Consider the following 21,229-nt stretch of genomic DNA (forward strand, 5'->3'; position numbering starts at 1 on the left):
ACTCAGTCATAGTAATATGACAATTGGCAAGGGAATAATCACAACTTTGGATTTGTGACAGAGCCAGTAAGTTATACTTGCCAGCAATTATTATATCACACACACATATCAAGCTTGTGAACTCTGAGGCAACTCTTAGTCTCTTCATGAGCCCAGTTCTGCAAAGCTCATGTAGAAGCACAAGCTGTTTTTCTTTCTGTGGAATTTAATGGGAGATCAGGATTTGGCACATCGCTGCAGTTCCCCTGCCTCTCCAAAGTTGTTCTATATAAGGCAAGGCTGCCATTTTGTTGGCTTCATAAGGTGAACTGGCCTGCTACCAATGTGTCTGCACACTCTGACAGGCTTGTTGTTGCTCCCGTGGCCAGCGACCTCTGAGATGGCTGACTGGGGTGCCCAGTCTGGACATTCTCCTGACTGGAAGAACCCATTTCTGTGGGGAAGGAGCAGGAGCCTGCTGCCACCCGCCTCTTTTAGGAGAGGGCTGCCCCTACCCTGCCCCTACAGACATGCAGGGGGCTGCCAGGATCAAGCACTTGAGATCAGCTACACCAAAACAAAGATACTTACCTTTGCAATGCGCCCAAGAGTTCAGAACTGGTCACTGGGTGGCCATAAATTAGAGCAAGTGAAAACTTTTAAATATTTAGGCATCGTTTTTCAAACCTCAGGCAAGCACAGTGCAGACCTCCAGTATGTAATCCAAAATGCCCCCAAAGCTGGATTAGCCATCCAATCTTTTTTCCACTCTGGTGGCACACAGTTTATCCCGGCAGTGTTAAAATTATTCCTGGCAAAACCCCACTCTCTGGCCCTTTCTGAAGGCACAGCAAGGTAGTTGCCTCAGGCGGCAGCTCTTTGGAACCCTCTGCCCCTTGCAAGCTATGCCAGGAAAACCTCTCCTCACACTGCCTGCACAGCTTGCAAGCAGCATGAGGACACAAGGGGTTCTTCTGGTAAGCTTCCCCCTTTCCCCCGCCATGCCACTTTCAATGTTTGCAAGGGCTGGTTTCGAAAGGGTGCTCCCCCCGTCGCCATGGTTATGGGGCAAAACAGCATTTGGTGTGTCACTGGCTGCAGGTGCTGCAATATCTTGGCCTACCCCGGTCCAGAGGCTTGCATTGTGCAATTCTTTCCTTTCAAAAAGGAGGGGGGGGAGTGTATGATTTGCCCTATGCTTGTAATGCCACATGGAATGTCTGAATCACACATTACATTATTATGGGCATGGCCCATATGTAAGCGTTTGAAATCGGCCAAACATTTTCAATCCAACATTAATTCCAGAGTGCTTCAGCCACATAACCTTGCTCATTATTCAGGCTTAAAGACAACAGTAACTGATATTTATGAATATGGCATAATATCAACATGGGGGGAAATGTTAACATTCCCTTCCATAGGAGGCTGAAATTAAATCTATACTGGAAATCTAGATGTTTAAAATAGGGAAGATGTTGACAGGATGTGTTGAAAAGAACTGGGTTTTATTCCACAGCAGTTCTGTGATACCATGTTTTTACAAGTTTGAGACCAAACATTATTTATTTGATGTCAGACAAAAAGCTTCATTTTAAAACCAGTGTATTAGATTTTCTTCCTAAATTTGGTTTTACTCTTCTTTTACAAACCCAAACAATTCCTAGACAATGACTCGTCGTCCTGACTAATAACAGTCTGGGAAACTTAGATGTCCTACATGCTAAATTTCTGAAAGAAAAACAACCATGTATTTCACATTAATACTCCTATCCTAAACATATTTTATCTGGTTAAGTCCTATCGATTTTGGCTTAACTAACTTTCAGGTAAGTGTGCTTAGAACTGCAGCCTCATTTTAATGTCCAGTTAATGATTCAGCAAAGTGGGCAGTGGGGGGGGATGAGCCACCTGATTCTTCTCCTCACCTCTTCTCTGGGGCCACCTTTTCTACTGATTTCAGTGAGAAAAGTAAGCACCTCAGAGAGTAAATTATGTTGGAAACAGAGGCGTAACTATAGGGGGGCAGGGGGGGCACGTGCCCCGGGCGCCATCTTTTCTGGCCACGTGGGGGGCGCCGCCATGACCAATTAAAATTTTTTTTTTTTAATTTTTTGTTAATACAAATGTTTTCTGCTCAGTGCAGCAGCGCTGCAGCAGTCAAGGGAGCGCATCAGTGCCCCCTTCCCCACGAGCGGTCCCTTCTGCGCCACCTGCGCCCCCCCCATTGCTTTGCTGGCACCTGACGGCCAGTCAGTGGCCTGGCTTGGCAGCGGCGGCGGGCGCTTGTGAGGAAAAACCTAAGTATAATGTAGTATGTTGGGGGGGCGGCGGGGGGGGGCGCCATTTCAGTGCTTGCCCCGGGCGCCATTTTCCCTAGTTACGCCTCTGGTTGGAAAATATAGGACTTCCATACATAGAACTGCACTAATTCCTCAGAAATAAGTCTCACTGTGTTTAATGTGGTTTACTCTCAGGTAGAAATGCATAAGATTTCAGCCTTAAAATGATTACATGTGGCTGGATCGTGCCCTTTATGTTTAAGTGACTGGTATATGAACTCCAAACATCATCAATGTTTATCTGCAACTTGAGACTTCTCATGCTATATTTTATGTTTGTATACAGATTGATGAGTACAAAATATATATGCACTATGACAACTGTGAAGGATGTGTGAGTGTTTGGTTAGCCCCTTCCCCTTTAACATACATTGAAGTGAGGCCCAATCCGTTCCTAGCTGCACCTTCTGTATATGTTAAAAGCATATGGGATTAAAAAACAACAACACCACAGAGGACCATACATACGATTGCCAGGTAACCAGTGGTGGCCACCAGCTCCAAATTGCTTGGCATAAAGTGAGAGATCACTCTCCTCCCCTTCCCCGAGCTCCTCAACAGAAAAATGTGCTCTCTCAAGTTTTCTGGGATTTGCAGAGAATTTGGGAGTTGGGGTCTGTATCTCCCACTTCATATTGGGGCTTGGAGAGACTCATTGTTTGAGTGGAGAGATTCTCGTGGTTTGAGGAAATGTCCCAAATCTAACATGAAGTTAAAAACTGATCCTTCTCTCAAGTTCTATGTGCCAGAGGCTGGTGACCAAATTCAGCAAAAATTTGCAGATCCTTGTGTGAGTGGCTTCCTTAGGGAGCAATTAAAGTAAAGTAAAGTGTGCCGTCAAATCAGTTTTGACTCCTGGCGCCTATAGAGCCCTGTGGTTTCCTTTGGTAGAATACAGGAGGGGTTTACCATTGCCTCCTCCCATGCAGTATGAGATGATGCCTTTCAGCATCTTCCTATATCACTGCTGCCCGATATAGTACCAGCGGGGATTTGAACCGTCAACCTTCTGCTTGTTAGTCAAGCATTTCCCCGCTGCGCCACTTAAAGTTACTAAGGAGCATTTAGGCTACCAAATATCAAGTTGACATTGCTCAGTTTAATAATGAACCAAGCCAAGGCCTGTATAATTCTCAAACAATTTATTTGCCATTCACACTAATTATAATATTGAATTTACAGAAGACGTTGTGGTACAAAGAAAGCAAGTTTCCATTAGAACTAATGCAGCAGTCCAGCTGCTCTGCATGCTCGTGACAATGAATTCTCCTGGACACCCTGACCTTGCTATGTAGAGGAAGTGCCTGCTTGGATACGGTATCTAAGATGGGGGGTGGGGGGAATAGACTCCTGTTCCCTTCCTAGTTAAAACACCTGGTTATCATTTGAGAAAAAATAAATTCCCCTTTTGAAAGCGATCTGTATGACAGTATCCGGAGAAGTTGTGGCAATTCCAGTACACAGCACCAGTTGGTTGCAAATACACTCAGAAAATGTTGAACTCACACATCCAAAGTGTGTCCAAAAGGCCCAATTTGCCATTGTGCTCACCCATCAGACTTACCACATAATCATTTCTCACTGAAACATGGTTTTTTTCTGACACTGTATCTGTTACATCCAGAATACCACAAATAACCCACAGTTGTTTGCACATTCACTTTCTCTTACAACAAAAAAGTGAAGAGTTTTTTTTTTGATGTGCCATACAAAACCATGCTGTAACTGTTTTACAAAGTAACTAAAATAGTTAATCTCGAAATCTAGAATAATTGTTGGAAAAAAACATGTTTTCTACAGTATTTAGCAAAGGCAAGTTTAGAAAAGATGCAGCAAATGAAAACTGTTGAATACTTAGAAGCATTAACAATATTTTTCTATGAAGCCGTTAAAACCTATTTACACACATAAATGCAATTAAGTCTCCTGACACAACCCTTTTACAATAAACAGGTGGGGGGGGGGGAGAAAGAAACTAGTGGATAGTATTGACCTAGCAAAATTAAGAACAATGTTGTAAGGCATAAAAAAGCCTTATAATATAATAAAATGTTTATAAACAGAATTGTTATAAACAAGAATTTTTGAGCAATCAATAACAAATATTTTGGTGGAAAGTAATGAATATTTTGAGGGCAGAAGAAATTAAGAACATACATCAATTTCATTGTGGGACATCTCTGGAAAATAAGTTTAAGGGGACAATCTATTTATAAGCTTAGCACTCAGAAATAAATCAACTTTATTTGCATTGCTGCATTAGAATGTGGGGCAATATTACTTCTAGAGCAGTGTTAAAGGGTTTATTCAATCCTAAACACAATCACTTGAAAGTAAGTCCCACTGGCTTACTTACAAGAATATGTCAGCCTAGTAATATTGCATTTGCACAAATGCAAACATCATGCCAACTGCGTGACACAAAAGTAAGTGTCAGACAGTGATTTTAGTGAGATGTATTTGTTAATAAATATGTTCAGGATCTCCAACACAAAGTGGTGAACCTAGCTGGTTTTTACCTTTTCCTTTTTAAACTTAAGCCAGCTGAGCTCATCTAAAGTCAAACTGTTGCTTTAAATCCTGCTGCTTCAGCTTAACCGGGTTGTGAAGTATGCTGTACACTTAAATAAAAGAGAGATTCCTCAGTATTCACCACTATCGTCAACACCTGTTTGATGGCACTGCTTATGATAGAATTTTCAAACCCAGCAATATTTTGCATAAAGGGAACACCCAAACTTCTCTCTTGGAGAGAATAAAAATAAATGATTCAAACAGGAACAGGGGTTCTTTTAGGATTACAAAGTAATTAATCTCTCATTAATTGGGTTATACATGGATAATAAAAGTTTTCCCATCTGCAGTGATCCTGCTCAATTGTAGTTCTAATTGGTAATTAGCTTGCTGGTCCTGATCCAGCATTTAAAAAAAGATAAACCCTGAACCATGTGTTTAAGTATGTGATCAGTCAACTAGAAGAACAACCTTTCAGAAACTAGTTTCATTTAATCCAGTAATCTGTCTCTGGCAGTGGCTGGCTTGGAATGCTTTAGGTCTGCTGTTCTGAAAATATGCTCCAGAGGGACTTTTTAAATACAAGAAATATGGTTCAAACTTTTACAAAGATGGTTAAGACAGGTGGCTTAGCTGGTTGTGCTCATGCTTAAGTGCAGGGAGTGCTGCTGTCACACCAGCAAGAGGTCCAACGGGCAGCAGCCTAACACAGGTCAAAATGCTGTGAAAGAGATGGGCTTGTTCTGCTGCTTCTCTTCAAATGGGCTGAAGGGTTGGTTGTTGCTCGCCAGAAACATTCTGAAAAACTGGACTGGAAGTAGCTAGTACCTCCAACTACTTGTATCTCCTCAAGGGGCCCCAATTTAGAACCAATCTACATGGGGCTGTACCATTTCAGAAGACAACACATTCTAAGTGGTACAGTCCCAGAAGGACATGGAAGTAAGCTTTAGCCTTTTAAGAGCCATGACTTCATGAATCCACCTGTGACTCGATTTATGTGATTAAACACAGAGAAGTGTTCTGTAGGATAAAACCTAGTGGCTGACATGATGCACAGCATTGCATCTCTGTAATGCTCCTCCCCAGGGCAGCTGTGTCAACAGCCCTTTACTGTTCAGAACCAGGGGTTCCACAAACAGTGCTCTTGCTGTTTTTCCTATTGCGACGAATGGGGGAAACTGCAGTATTGCTACTCAGAGAGCCGCTGGTTCTGAAGTGGGGAGCCTGCAGCAACTCAGGGGTGATGGAGGGCTGCACACCAATCAAGTCAGCCATTATGATCAATACCTTGCAAAATTAATCCCCAATGGAGAGATCTTTTCCAAACCATCTCAGAGATGTGTTATGTACGCCATTCTTGGTGTCTCTTAGTCCCAAGTACCTTCCCTCTGACGTTCTATTGAAACCTATGGCATTAATTTAGGATTAACCATATTTAGGATATTCTGACCTCAGGATTTACTGACATTAAGCCATGAGAAGAAGTGCTTTTTGAAAGGCAGATCTGGTTAGTTTCCTGGAAAAAAATGAGCAATGAATGGTGTGTGTCTGGATGGTGGTCCTAGCATGTTAAATATTAAATGCAGAGTTCTGCAGGGATAATGAAGACTCCACACGGTGAAGGCTGAAGGGAGAAGTAACTGATATATTGCCATTAATCTAGGGAATGCTTGAAAACAGCACTCCAGGAAGGCAAGCAGGAGCTCCAGAACACAAGACTGAATGGAAGGTAGATGTAGGCACTAATACTACTACTATGAATTATATACCGCTTGATAATAGTAGTATACTAATGGTAGTATTCTACTACTATTATTTATATACTGTAAAAGGTAAAATGTTCAATGCAGTTATCTAGGCTGAGTGGTAGTAACTCTTCTGTCCTTTATGTGTTAGCCTTCTCATATTTTGAATGTTGATGATATACCAATAGAGTAGGGTAAAAAGAGTATAGAATGGCCATAAAATGAAACTGACCTATCTGGAGAAACACACATTTAGTGCAGCTCTCTGTATGAATATGCAGTGCTTAGACATGGCCTTTTGCCTCCTTAATGCCAACTTGGCTGGCAGCTCTAGGGTTCAAAAAACTGCAGCCTCTCTCAGACTCTTGTCCTGCTCAAGCTCATTATTATCTACCCTAGTAATGCTGCTCACTATGCTCATATGGCTCCATCTGTGGAAGGGACTGATAAGCAAAATCATCCATAGCACAGGTGCCTAGACAGTGAATTCTTTTAACTGGATAGAATGGCATAAATCACAGAGCGTAGAAACCTTGGCCTTTGTCACGGACATCTTCAGTAAACCAATGCCTTTCTCCATCTAAATGGAAGCTCGCAATAAGCACATGCAGCACAAAAGGAAATGCATTGTGTTTTAAGTTTAATCCTGTAAAAGGATTTACATGTCACTGAGACATAAGAAATCAATACTTGAGAAATCAAAGAACGTGACTGTAACAGTTTTGTACGATTTGCTATTTTGGAAGTCTTTTCCATTTGAATTGTCTTGTATCTTCCAAATGTGGTTGTTTTTTTAAAGCAAATTTTTATCTTCCAGTTGCAAAACAACCACTTACAAAGCACATGAAATTTATCTCGAATAGATAAATAATATATTAAAGTGAAAGGGATAAAAATTACATTGTATAATCTTTTGAGCTTTGACTGAGGTTAGTTGGAATAATTTTCTGCAGAGAGTTGACCTCACTGATGACATGAGCTGCTTCACTCTGTAACATTTTATACCAAAGTGCTACTGCATCAGACACACAAATAATGCAAAAGCAAAATTCTACAAATATATATATATATATATATAAAGAAACAAATATTTTAAATAAGTCCAGCTGTTCTGCTGCCTGCAGCTAAGGATCTTTCTAAACCAAATCCTTTATTAATTTTTTTAACACCCAACACTGAAAGGCATGCTTTCAAATACTCAGAAGAGTTGACCTACAATTGTTCCAACATTTTAAAGAAGGCCCATTAATTATTATTAATCAGAAGATAATTGTGAATCTGTTAACTTCAGCAGTTTTCATTTAATGAGAACAATTGCATTAAGGCCAAACTCTCAAATAAAATAGTGCCTTAAAATGTACAGTGATGTCTGATATTTTTGAGGTGTATTATTAGACAACAGTGATAGTTCCAGAACAACACTCTAGTAGAGCTATCATGAAAAAGAAGAAGGCTATAGGGTGGATTATCCCATGTACCCATTCTGAATATTATTCTACCTTTCCTTCCAAACTATGGGCTCAGTATTGCAAGATGCTGCATATTCTGGCTTCTTCCAAATCCTGGAACCAAGACCTAGTCTAGATGCGAAAAGGAGTCATATGTAGCATATCAGTGGCGGGGTATGGGGCGAAATCAAAAGCAACTTGCAATTTGAATAGAAGAAAAGTGTGTGGGAGGGGATGCTTAACTCTCCCCCCTTTGTCATTTTTCCATTCCAAACGCTCCCCAGGCTGCTTTCTAATCCATGGTGGGGTGGGGGGATTTCTTCAGCAAGGAGCGTCAAACTGGGGTGAAAAGAATCAAAAGCTGGAATGGAAAGGGTTGAGCAACTCCCATGCTATTTCTGCACTCACACTTGCAATATCTTGAGGCTGCTCGCCCCCCCCACCCCAAATCTCTGTACAGTTATTTTGACTCTGAGCCACACCAAGTGTGGCCTAAGTCCTATTGATTTCAGTGGAACTTGTGTCCCAATGATCTTGCTTAGGATCACAGCCTGAAACAAATTCTTGCATTTCTCACTAGAGCAGAGTAGAATGTCTGGTATTTTGTCAGATTTTGCCCATAATATATAGGCTTGGAAGTTACCAACCTCTGTGGCATTCTGGATATACAGCTGTGACTGGTTTTACTTTTCCCTGCTAGTGCCTTTCAATGTTGGTGCATGGAACGTAACATCCTGCTGTGCTGGAAACTCTGAATGCTAACTCTGAACTTCTTTCCCCCAAGTCACCACTTCTGTTAAAATCATCAGGACAAAACAGTGGTAAAATCTGGTGCAAAGTTCTTAATTTTGTTGAGTGGAGACACACAGATATTCAAACCAAAATATTTCCATCATACTAAGATTGAACATAATTCTGGGTTTTCAAATGGACAAAAATGACCTCACTGGGTATTAAATGACTGATGAAAAGTGAAATGGAGCTAAATGTAAACAATACTTCTAAATAATTAAAAGTCACATTACCCATAATTATTCCAGTCATTTTATATGGGATAGTTTTAAACTTTGGTTGCTACAAAAATGCATGTGCTTCTCCTTAAGCATATTTAAATAATAAAAGGTATCACACACAAAAAGTCAATGCTGAGCATAAATATCGAGTAACTCATCATATATGTTTTCAGTAGTTGAAAAGGATTCAAGGCTGTCACTCTTTTATATTAAAGGAAAAATTAAATTACCTCCCTGGAAGGGGTGGGGATGGGGATTGATGCCTTCAGCAGGCAAAATACGAGAAAAGCAAGCACATTTTTAAAAGATTAGATCTTTTTCGCCATTTTTAAGGTGCCAAAAAAGAAAATTTAAAAAATGATATGCAAAAGAGGATGAGTTGCATCCTAAACAAATAATAAAAAATAAAAAGAATTCCCATACTCTTTGGAATATACAACTTGGTTAAAAAATTAATTCCAGGATACAAAACTTCTCATTCACAGCATTGCTAAATCAGAAGTATTCACAGTTTTTCTCTGAGAATCTTCCTATACTTCCTTTTAACTAACATGTTAAAATGATTGTTTAAATTCATGAAGATTGTGTTAGGCTTTAAGCCTCCAAACAAAATGTCAAACAAAACACTCTTTAAAAGCTTTGATGAGCTCCAAAACTGTGTTTGAAATTGCAAGCTCTGGAAACATATTGACAAATATCTATCCTTCCCCATATCTACAGATAAAGTGAGTACTACCATCTCAAATGTTCTCATTTTCAGAAGTTCAGCCCCTGGATGAGTGCACGTTTCTGGAATGTTATCACCTCACTGACCAAAATCAATTGGATAACACCATGACACCATTCCTGGAAAATACTGACTTCTGGATTGATTGCTTTTCAGTATGATACATAAACATGGCAGCACTCTCAGCTGTTCATGGGAAAATATGGTCATCAGCAGATAGAACATCTGTACTAATAATTCAATATGGTCGCCATACTGCTTCTTCTAGCCTTGCTGTGGTCCCCATGTTGGTAGGGGAGTTGCTATGACTGCCTTCTGTGTCCACAACATCATTTTGGTTTGGAAGATTGGGATTGAGGAGAGTAGATCCTGTGGAAGCATTAGTGCAAGGAGGAAGGATACGTGGGGGTGACCGATCTCCTCCAGACATCATGGAAAACTGGTATGATCCTGCTGATGTTCCATAGTAGAGGTGATAAGAAGGAGAGCTGGTCTGAAATGGGCCACCTTGAGCCTGAGAAGAACCTGGGTATGGAGGGGGTAGATAAGTGTGGTATCTTGTGGCAGTGGTCATAGCAGACATACCAATTCCTATTCCTGAGCTGACAGGTGTTGAAGTGTAGGTGAACGCTCCGGGATAGTGCATGCGAGGATCAGAAATGGAAGGAATTGCAGGAAAAGGACGATCAATTCCTACTCTTGGATCACTGAATGCTGTTAAGTCAGATGCACCTGGTTTGGGGAAGAGGACAGAGAAAATGCTGTAAATAATAAGACATATAAGATTAATTACACTATATTTGAGTTTTTAATTGAGACCTTAACTCCAATTATAATGAGCTACCATACATCAAAAGTGAAAAGCAAATTATATTCCAGGGATGGGGAACCTTGGCACTCCTGCAGATGTTGGCCTACAATTCCCATAATCCCTAGCTACTGGCCTCTGTGGCTGGGGATTATGGGAGTTGTAGTCCAAAAACAGCTGGAGTGCCAAGGTTCCCCATCCCTGGAATAGTCTATTAACAATTAAGCAATTGTAACATTGCTTGTATCCAGAGCTCTTGGAGTTTGATTAAGAATGAACGGGAATTCCATATTCTCTAAGGCAGGGGTAAGAAAACAGCTCTCCAGCTGTTGTTGAATTACACCTCCCATCATGATGATGGGATGGTGGGAATTGTAGTTCAACAACAACTGGGGAGCCAAGGTTGCCTACCCCTGCTCTAGGGAATAGATTTTTTTCCTTGCATATTTTATAACCACAGATATACATCTTGAGAATATGTATCTAGTGATGCATGGCAAGAACTTGAGGTTAATGCCTCTACTCACCTTTGAAAATACCCAGCTGTAATCTCAACAATCAAGTTGAAAAGTTATTTAATATTAATATAGACAAGTAGCTTACGTAAGGCCAGCAGGCTATATTTGGCCTGCCAGAACTGAAACTACTTTTACCCTGAAAAGACTAGCCTACACAGTGGGTGACCAAAAGGAGGGTGGAACTCTTGCGCAGCCGCACTGAAAAGCAAATTCTGGCAAGTTTATCTCGCTCTTGCTCAGCAAGTTCCACTGGCTAAAGTTTCATCTTTTTCACAATTAAACATGTAGGAGCTCTAGCTTTCTCTGCATTTAGTCACCTGAGATGATCAACTGCACCGTGGCAGCATGGAACCAGAGGTGCAGCTAGTTAATGTTGGACCTTGGACCTAATGAGCTTACGGGTCATCCCCCTCACAAAATAAACATTCTCTCTCTCTCTCTCAGCGTACACACACACACACACACACAGCTTGGGCAAAGGGGGCCCATGTTCGCCTCTCTCCCCGACAACCCCTCGGAGTGAGGGTGATAATTAGGGGTGTGCAATTCGGGAATTCGGTGATTCGGTTCGGTTTTCTGAGGTGTGAATTCTCATTCTATCATAGCAAATGAGATTTTTTTCAATTAGACAACTCTCATGACCCCACTTTCACTTTTTCACACTCTCAATTACTATGAATATGAGGAAGTAATCAATTTAGCACACTTCACCTTATGAAGACAAACCTCAGAATTCACCAAAATTCACCCCTCTGCCCAATCACTCTGAAATTGGGGACGGGTGGTAGCCTCCACCCATTAGGCACTATCTACTAGCCCACCCCACTCCTTTGGGGCAGATCCACTTTCTGCCCCCAATCTGCCCCAAAGACACCAAAACTTCAAATATTCCCAAAAAATCAGGCCTCTGCCCAATCCCCCTGAAATTGGGGTGGTAGCCTCCACCCATTAGGCACTACCACCCCACCCCACTCTTTTGGGGCAGATCCACTTTCTGCCCCCAAACTGCCCCAAAGTCACTAAAACTTCAAAAATTCTCAAAAAATCAGCCCTTTGTCCAATCCCCCTGAAATTGGGGTGGTAGCCTCCACCCATTAGGCACTACCACCCCACCCCACTATTCTGCCCCAGTCCCCACTTTCTGCCCCAATCTGCCCCAAAGACATGAAAACTTCAGAAATTCACCAAAAATCAGCCCTTTGCCCAATCCCCCTGAAATTGGGGTGGTAGCCTGCACCCATTAGGCACTACCACCCCACCCCACTCTTTTTGCCCAGATCCCATGCTATGCCCCCGAACTGCCCCAAAGTCACTAAAACTTCAAAAAATTCCCCCAAATCAACCATGAACCGAATCACCCGAATTTTTCGTGCCCGAAATTTGGGTGATTTGGCTCGGGCCCGAAAAATATCAGGGGACATCGGGGGTGATTCGGTTTGGCCCCGAATCACCCCAAATTGCTCGTTTCGGGCACAGATCGTTCTGTGCCCGAAATTTTTTGCACATCCCTAGTGATAATGAAGAAAATAGAGAGGGGTGGAGCTGAGGGATCCGGGTTCTTTGAACCCAACTGTTCAATTATAGCTACACCCCTGCACACATGCGCGTGCACACACACATTTCACCACAAATCCACATGTCTGGGCCAGAGTGTATGTGTGGTGTGGGGGAAGGACTACACAACCCCCAAAGGATCCATACATCTTCCTGATCATTCACCACAAACTCATAGATCTGGGCCAGAGTGCATTTGCCAAAAGAACAAAAAACAGACTACACAAGCCCCAACGGATTCACATAGCTTCTTGACCATTCACAAACTAACTAGGACACAACACATATCCCTTGCCCCAAAAACACAAAACCAACTTGGACATATCGTTCAAACACAACTTGCATTTCTAAGAGGAAAAAATGAAAACCACAAAACACGCCTCTTGCTTCAGAGTTCTCATACAGACCTTTTGGATCACAAACCAACTTGAGAATAGTGCATATGTTTTGTTTTGTTTTTAAAGTTGTTTATTCAGATGTAACATTTCCACTAGATGTGCAGTACTCTATTGATAGAGAGAACTCTTTCTGGCAGCTTTACTGCAGTAAGGAAAAATTCATTAAAAACAACAGGATTGACCAATTTTCTTGAAATAAAAATATAGAGTCCTGCCATCTTGGACTACATGTGTGCCCAATTTCAGAACTGGAAGCCTAGCAGTTTTGGAAATGTTGGCCAAAAGTGTGTGGGGGTGTATGTTGCACTTTTTCATGAAGGCAAAGGGCAGATTGCTTCACATGGGGGGGTGGAATGATGGTTGCGGGGGGGGGGGGCTTCAGTTCCAGAAGTTTTTGTAATTTTCGGCCATGAAACAAGCCACTTATAGGACTTTGACTTTTTGAAGTTTTTTTTTAAATTCAAAAAATCACTACAAATCAACAGATTGACTGATACACTTATAAATCAATAGAGAGAGTCTTGATAACCTGTCTTATACCTATGCCCTATTTCAGAACTCTAGGGCAAGCCATTCTGGAAATATAAATGGAGGGTGATGTTTACCATTTTTAATAAAGGCAAAGGGCAGATTCCACCACATGGGGATGGAATGGTGCCTTCAAGTCCAGAAGTTTTTGTAATTTTTTGTCATGAAACAATCCAAAATTATAGGACTTTTTGAAGTGTTTTTTTTTTAAAGCGTTAAAAATTAATAGATCGATTGAGCTGCTTAAAAATCAATACACAGAGTCCTGATAACCTGTCCTACATCTATGTCAAATTTCAGAACTTAGTCTTGGCCAAGCCATTCCAGAAATATAAAAGGGACCCTCTTTTCCGTGAGGGAAAATAATCTCTTTGGAGAGTGGACACATGGACCTGGGCCCCCAGGTCCATATCACACGGTGCCACGGGCACAGAACTGTACAGGCTGAGGGAAAGCCTTGGCAGGCCAGATACTAGGCCTCTTCTGCCTCCTCCTGGAGAGGAGGTCCGTCTCCAGTTACCGTCAACTCGTTTGGTGGCTACACAGAGATGGGCCTTCTCGGTCGCTGCCCCGAGACTGTGGAATGTGCTCCCTGCTGAGATATGATCCTCCTTATCCCTGGCAATTTTAAAAAAACACCTGAAAACCCATCTTTTCGCCCAAGCTTTCTCAGCTTCCTAAAATTTTTGGGTTTTAATCTCTGGTTTATTTTTAAATCGTTAAATTGTTTTAAGTTTTTTGTATATGTTTTTAACTGGTTTTATGCTATTGTAAACTACCCAGAGACGAAAGTTTGGGGCGGTGTACAAATCTGATAAATAAACAACAACAACAAAAAATATTTGCCCATTTCAGCATCCAGAGTGAAAGGAATGTTTTCAGCCACAGCCACTGAGAATGTTAACCTTTTTTTCATCACAATACTATGTGGCAAATCACTTATGGTTATGTGTTGACATCACTGAGGGACAATAAAGCTAATTTAAAGTGAGAAGAATCCTTCTAGATTGATATCCTTCTACGTTCGTGATCCTAACCAGTAAGGAAGGTGAGGGCAAATTGAGCCTATTTATAATAATGTTTCCTGAAAAGGCAAACGCTTGTATTCATTTTATAGTGATCCTGAAAGACTGCCCAAAAGGAGGGGGTACCTTTTGATGCTGATTAAAAAGTATTTGGGAAATATACCCCCCCTCCCACACACTTTTTTTGTGTGGCTCAGTCCCACCGGATGAAGACCTTATGATGTCTGCCAACAGAAATTTAAGGACTGAGGTATTTGGGAATGATTTTTTTAATGGGCCCCACGTTTGAAACGAGATTGAACATCAACTCCTTCCCTCTTTGGATTAAAAAATTCTCCACCCCCACCCCCACCCCCACCCCCTAAATGGATTAAAGAGATAATGGCATCTTAAAAGATAGCTTCTAGACAGACTCCAATTAACAGAGACTTTCTTGCCAGCTATTACAAGGCATTAAAAATAACAGTATAGAAACCTCTCCTTATGGCAACACCTCCTCAGACACAGTGTGGAGTCTGCATAAGAGGAATGTGTATATAGGGGGGCAGGGGGGAATCAGTAGGTGGGAGAAAGAAAACAAGAACAATCTGTGCTATGACTGGATTAAAAGGGCACTGCAGACATAGTGTAGTGTCAGGTTCTGAAAGCTTGTCAGCCCAGCAGCCAAGCCTCTTTGATAGACTTCCACAGGTTTCTTAGAAGATTTCTATGACACGCTATAGTCTTAATTTCTGGATATGCCAGGAATAATAATTGCCTGCCTTTCTATTTCACAATACTACCAAACACCTGGGCATGCCTCCCTGATCAGATCAGATTTCAGCTTTAAGCGTCAGCTGCAAATAGGGCTGCTACATTTTATTCTAGTAGGGTTCTTGTGTCTTTAATAGTTTGCAACAGGCATACATTCAACAGGTGATGCGGTTCACTAGCATGGAGATACAGTGGTAGAAGCTTCATCTGTTGAATGTCAGGTTGCCATGCTGCTATTGAAGATGAAGGAGCCCTGCTGAAAAAAGAAAAGAAAGGAGTATCCCTAACTGCAAATCATACAAATGAAATTTTATGCTGGCTGTTCCTCAATGTCAAGAAAGAGCCAGGAAATTTTCCAACCTGTACCTGGTTGATTGTACTTGATGTGACCACATCTTTAAAAAAAAACAACTCAACAAAAAACAAAAACAAAAGTAAAAGATATGAAATATGACTCCTATTATTTAATCAGTATATATAGACAATTCCTTGGATACATCATATCCCCCCGCCCCCGGCCAAAGCTTGTCCATGCATCCTTAACAAGGAGAAATTAACTTCAGGCTTTTTATGTACTGTGGGAAGGGAAATTTAGTGAGGCAATATAAAGATTAGACGCTTCAAAAAAAGTGTATACAAAAGGGTGTTTAAAGTATAAATAATAGCCTAGACACAAAAGCCTCATTATAAAACCAGTTACATTTGCTTAAGGGCAAAACCCATCCACATGAAGTCTTAGAAATGAAGGAAATAACAAGTGAAATGATCTTTCCCCCCGCAGCCTTTCTCATAGACAGACTCCTAGCCTCCACAGGCAGATATGTTACAGGCAAACTTGTAAACATGTTACAAACTCAACATTCATCTGATTTATGCTGCAACTGAAAATATTTCTGGTCAAACAGAAACTGGGTCAAATCCTAAAACTGACAGCTTAGAAACTATTAATACAGGCGTTGTGGACTACCTCCAGCTGCTGGTTACACTTTATTTATTTACTGGATTTTTATACCCAGCCATTTGACTGAATGTTCCTCAAGGCAGCTTATATGATGAATACTTATACAATCATATATGATGGACTGCAGTAATAATTTAGCTAAGAATGACTCCCTGTCCCCACCACACATACAGCTGAGCAACCCGAAGCCCTCTGGTTGATGGCAGAGGTCAGAGGGTGCTTCCCGTTGCTTCTGCCATCCCTGAGCAATTCAGTGTTGTAACTGCATTCCTTTGGGAAGAGGCCGAAGCCAGCATATTGCACAATGGTATACTGGGCATGCATTATATGGGAAGCATCCATAGGTCCTGATCCAAAACCCTTGTGAAATCAATAGGGGTTGCTTCCTGTTCTATGTGCTTTAGATTGGAATGCTGGCTACATATGTAGTATGCCTTTACTGAAACCAAGCTTCAGGTGACATTTAAATCATTATTAGCCCTGACATGCTTAGCTTTTCTTTAGTGAAAGGCAGCTAAATTGGGCTGCCATGGATTAGAACCATGGCAGAGGGGATAGAGTTAAAGCCCAACTTACTCCCTTACCACAGTCCTGATCCAGCTGCAATTCACGAAAAGAAAACTAAGTCTGTCAAAGCTGACATTTTAAACATAATGTGAAGTTTGGTCCCAAAGGCCTGGCAGGTTCAGATCCATTCACTGATGTTGGTCTGTAAAATAATGCATTGCCACTTGAGAAAGACACAGCCCTGGACACTATATCCCAGTACAAGCAAGGCGGGAAGCCTTTTCCGACAGAGCTCCTTTTTGCCTTTAACATTCTCAAGCAGAAACTTCTACCACCATGCCGGTGAAGTGGTGGGAAAAGCTTCACTGGCTGGATTTCTGGTAGTAATGCAACTTAACAGCAGAGGACACTTGAACCCCTCCTTCCCAAAGGCTGGAAACCCCAATTATTACCCAATTATTATTAAGTTACATGTCCAAGCTAAAATCAGTGATGGCATAAGAAATTTCATACATCTCCCAAATTCTAGACTAGTAATTCAATACTCACATCACTTTTAATGCCGCATTGCAATGGCATCAACAACTACAAATATATATTTATAGCAAATAGTATTCAATGACACCACTGGACAACAACAAGCAAACCAAATAGGATTTTCTCTATGGTTCCTACAATTAAAAAGTAAAAATAAAGACCCTTTTCTTGTTGTATGTTTGAATAGTGACTAAAATAATGGTCTTCTCCTCGATGGCAGAGTCCAGATTTTAGACCAGTATGGCTGCTCAACCCTGCTAGAGTTACAACAAAAGTTTCCTTTTGTTGTCGTAAGAGGGGCTGTTATGAGCCTAAGAGAAAAAACCCAAATAGATCCAAACTCAAGATTTGTTCTTGAGTTTTTATCTAGCAAGTCCCCATTAATCAAGAAAAAAACCCCACAAAGTTAACAAAAAGACAGCAGTTTACTGGCTCAAGATACAAAAAGATTTGTGGGTATGCAAATGGGAAGAAAGGTGAAGTATCAAGACTGTAGCATCTGCAATAGTGCTTAAGAAAGAGAGGTGGGGGGAAAGCCAGTAAAAACAGCCAGCCTTCATTCCGTGATCCAACTGAGGCATGCACAAAAGCGGACTTGAGAAAACTCTTCTGTTGACTGTTGGGTTCTCCTTTGTTGCCCACCTACCTCACACCTTAAGAATCTAAGTTTAACGTGGGGCGGGAAGGACCTTGTCAGATACTTACCTGTCAGTCGGCTTGAAAGTTCTGCTGAAAGGGATGTCATTCCACTGGCCCTTCCAGGAGAAATTGGTGTTGCTGGATGAACCGAAGGGGTTGCAATTGATCCCAGATATTGATAAGATGGATCATAAGGCCATGGAGGAGATGGCTGAAGTTGCCTTGTATCTGTCATGGGAAAAGAGGTATAAGAATGGTCATCTGTGGTGAAATGTGATCTGAGGTTCTTTCTTATAGCAGCAGTGGAGCACTGGGCAATTTCTAGTGGACCATCAGACTGAGATTTTTGCAAAGAATGCTGAATTGGTAGACTCTGATATAATTCAGCAAGGCACTTCTTATTTTGTTAATTAAGAGTGCTTACTCATGACCATGTTACAGGGGCATAGCTATAATTGATTGAGTGAAAGGGTTCAAAGAACCCGGGCCTCCAGCTCCTATGGGCCTCCCAGCTCCATCCCTCTCTATTTTCTTCATTATCTCCCTCACTCTGGAGGGCCACCAGAAAGAGGGATGAACACGAGCCCCCCTCCCCAGCTACGCCCCTACGCCCTCTCTCACCTAGCTACGCCCCTAACCATGTAGCACATAATAGTTATGCCTTAAGAGTTCTCTAGTATGCATTAGGGATGTACATGAAATTTGCATGAATTGATTTAAATTCAAATAAATTCAAATTTGAAACCACTGAATAGAGTGGAGATTCATTCAAATCGATTCAAATTTGGGTGAATTCGACCAAATCTGATTTGACTTTGGACGAATTTGAATCAATTCAAACAAATCTCCATCCACTCTATTCAATGGGTTTGAATTTGAATCTTTTAGAATTTGAATTGATTCGTGTGAATTTCATGCACATCTCTGGTATGCATTCTTGTTTAGATATTAAAAAAGAAACAAGAAACACTGAAATGCCATGGGTTCCAGTAAAACAAAACAACAACAACACAATACAACACAACACAAAACACATACAAGCTGAAGTCAGCCACCCCTTACTTCACGAAAATTACGCACTGTTAAGTACATGCATCCTTTGTCAGGAAACCTTTGGATGTTTATTTGATCACTTACCTCGACTGTGTTACTGGGGGTGGGGGGTAGGAGGAACTTATTAAGTTTCCAAAATTGCAAAAGTCAGTGTATGGAGACAGTCTTTGTGAATTCATACCACAGCGGGTCTTTCTGTTCAGATCCAAAAGTAACATTCACATGTCACTGAGTCACCAAGACAGAGCTCTCTATCCAAGCCCAAAGCCTCTATAGGTTGACCAGAAGAGGGCAGTATACATTCCTTACCCATTTTTGTGCATTTGATGTACATGCCAGTTCATAACTACTTCACTTCCCCCATGTGGAGTCCTATTAACTGTCATGTTAGCTTTAACATCTGGATTTCTTGCAAGTTTAATTTGTACAGGCTGTTTCCTTTCTATGGCATTGCTTAGAGAAAATAACATTTTGAGTTTTTAAACTGTCTATAATATTAATCTTGCAGACAAATGATATATCACCCCTCTTGCTTGCCCATGCCAATTCAAGAGAAAGAATCCTATGCATATATTTGCTCAGAGAGTGGTTTTGAAGGGGAAAAGGAAATACCTTAAAACCCAACTATTTTCAGTCGGTGTTCAGCAGCTACTAGGGGACTGTGATGGGCGCGGGGAATGCTCAAAGTGAGGTGTGAATATGGGTATTTGAAACAGTAAGAAGAGCAGGGTGCACACTGGGATGATGACAAAAGTGTATTTTTTAAAGGCTATTAAATATCTTGGGGTTTCTAGGGGCTTATATACTAATAGTGTGCTGTATCTGGTGAATTCTGTGTGGATGAAATGAAAAGGCATGAGGTCTAAACTTGCTTCAGGGCTTAAATACAATTTTACACTCTCTAAACATGCAGAAAAATAAATGCGGAGGAAAGAGGTGAGTTTCCCCACCAAAGGACAATCTGGCTTTTGTTTATTGACACGAGCACATGCAAGTGCCTACCATGCCCACTTGAGGCAAACTCTCAGGGTTCCAAGGTGGATGAGGGAATGAGTGGAAGAGTTTACAGTACAGAGTGACAGAGTGCTCCTCAACCACAGACAAGGAAGATAAAACTTTCCAAAACTATGACCAGGGAAGGTAACACTCTGTACAGGCCACTTCTCGATGCCTAGCATAAAAACTCAGATGACTGAGGAGAGCATGGACATGGGCAGGGAGAGGCTCGATGCGTTGCCGGGCCTGAGGCAAAACATCAAATGCTGCTTTGCCCTAGGCCCGAGGTGAGGGCCAGCCCCCTCTCAAAACAGACCCTTGCAAGCTTTGAATGTGGCATGGGGGATGGAAGGGAAGATTGCCAACAGCCTTCTCTTCGCTTTGTGCTTCAGCAAGCTTTGCACTCCTTGCACACTTGCAAGTGTCAAAGAGGTTCTCTGAGGTCAGGGGGCATCTTGGTGCCTTGCTGGAGCTTCAGTAATCTGCTGCCTGAGGCAACCGCCTCACCTCAGTAAAGGGCTGCCCCTGGATATAGGTGAGCAAAATTCAAGCCCAACTGGAAAGTAGATTCTAGGGTTAGCAATGGCCAAAATCACCCTGATTAGGGGCAATAAGAAGAACAGATGGGTGAAAGGGAAGGGGCATTCCAGACCCTACCTCTTTTTTAAAAAGTGATCCCCCATGCCCATCAGCTGATTATGGGGAGCCAACAGTTTCTTGAAATAACCTGAAGCTTGAGGGGATGAGATGGGGACACAGCAGGGAGCTTTATGGATTCCTATGGGAGCTCCCCCTGCAACTCTCCCTCCCCACACTTTTGAGAGGAGCTGTAACAGCAACCCACTGACCACAGATGGTCCTTTCTCCACCTTCCCAACACTCCATGGCTTCTACTACTGGTGCCAGCTGGCTGTATTTCTCCATATAATGCATGCATTCAAACAGACCATTTTAAAGGATCTACAGAAGATCAATAGCAAAAAGAAGTACACAAGAAGAATCGAGGGGACTGCTGCACCAGTCCGAGGGGCCATTATTAAAGGCAGTGCACTACATCTCTTAATGAAACATTTGGAAATTTATTTCAGTCCTCTGAATCCAGGAATTTGGGGACTATCTGTACAAATCATATCAAGTGGGAAGAGGACATACTTGGACAGATATCAAACAGTGCACTGTCT

The 21,229-nt window shown here is 41.7% G+C and overlaps 1 protein-coding gene across 5 annotated transcripts in view; it reads right to left on the minus strand.

Moving 5' to 3' along the window:
* Positions 1–3,448: 3,448 nt before the first annotated feature.
* The window catches only part of RUNX1 (RUNX family transcription factor 1), a 284,318-nt gene continuing 266,537 nt past the window's right edge, over positions 3,449–21,229 (minus strand). For all 5 annotated transcript variants that reach the window (XM_053310339.1, XM_053310342.1, XM_053310338.1 and 2 more), the window contains 2 exons: positions 18,066–18,227; positions 3,449–10,503 (listed from right to left, as the gene is read on the minus strand). In XM_053310339.1, coding sequence (XP_053166314.1) covers positions 10,010–10,503; positions 18,066–18,227 — 656 coding nt within the window. In that variant the 3' untranslated portion in view covers positions 3,449–10,009. The remainder of the gene's footprint in view (positions 10,504–18,065; positions 18,228–21,229) is intronic.

Source organism: Hemicordylus capensis, chromosome 3, assembly GCF_027244095.1.
Source record: "Hemicordylus capensis ecotype Gifberg chromosome 3, rHemCap1.1.pri, whole genome shotgun sequence".
NCBI lineage: Eukaryota > Metazoa > Chordata > Lepidosauria > Squamata > Cordylidae > Hemicordylus > Hemicordylus capensis.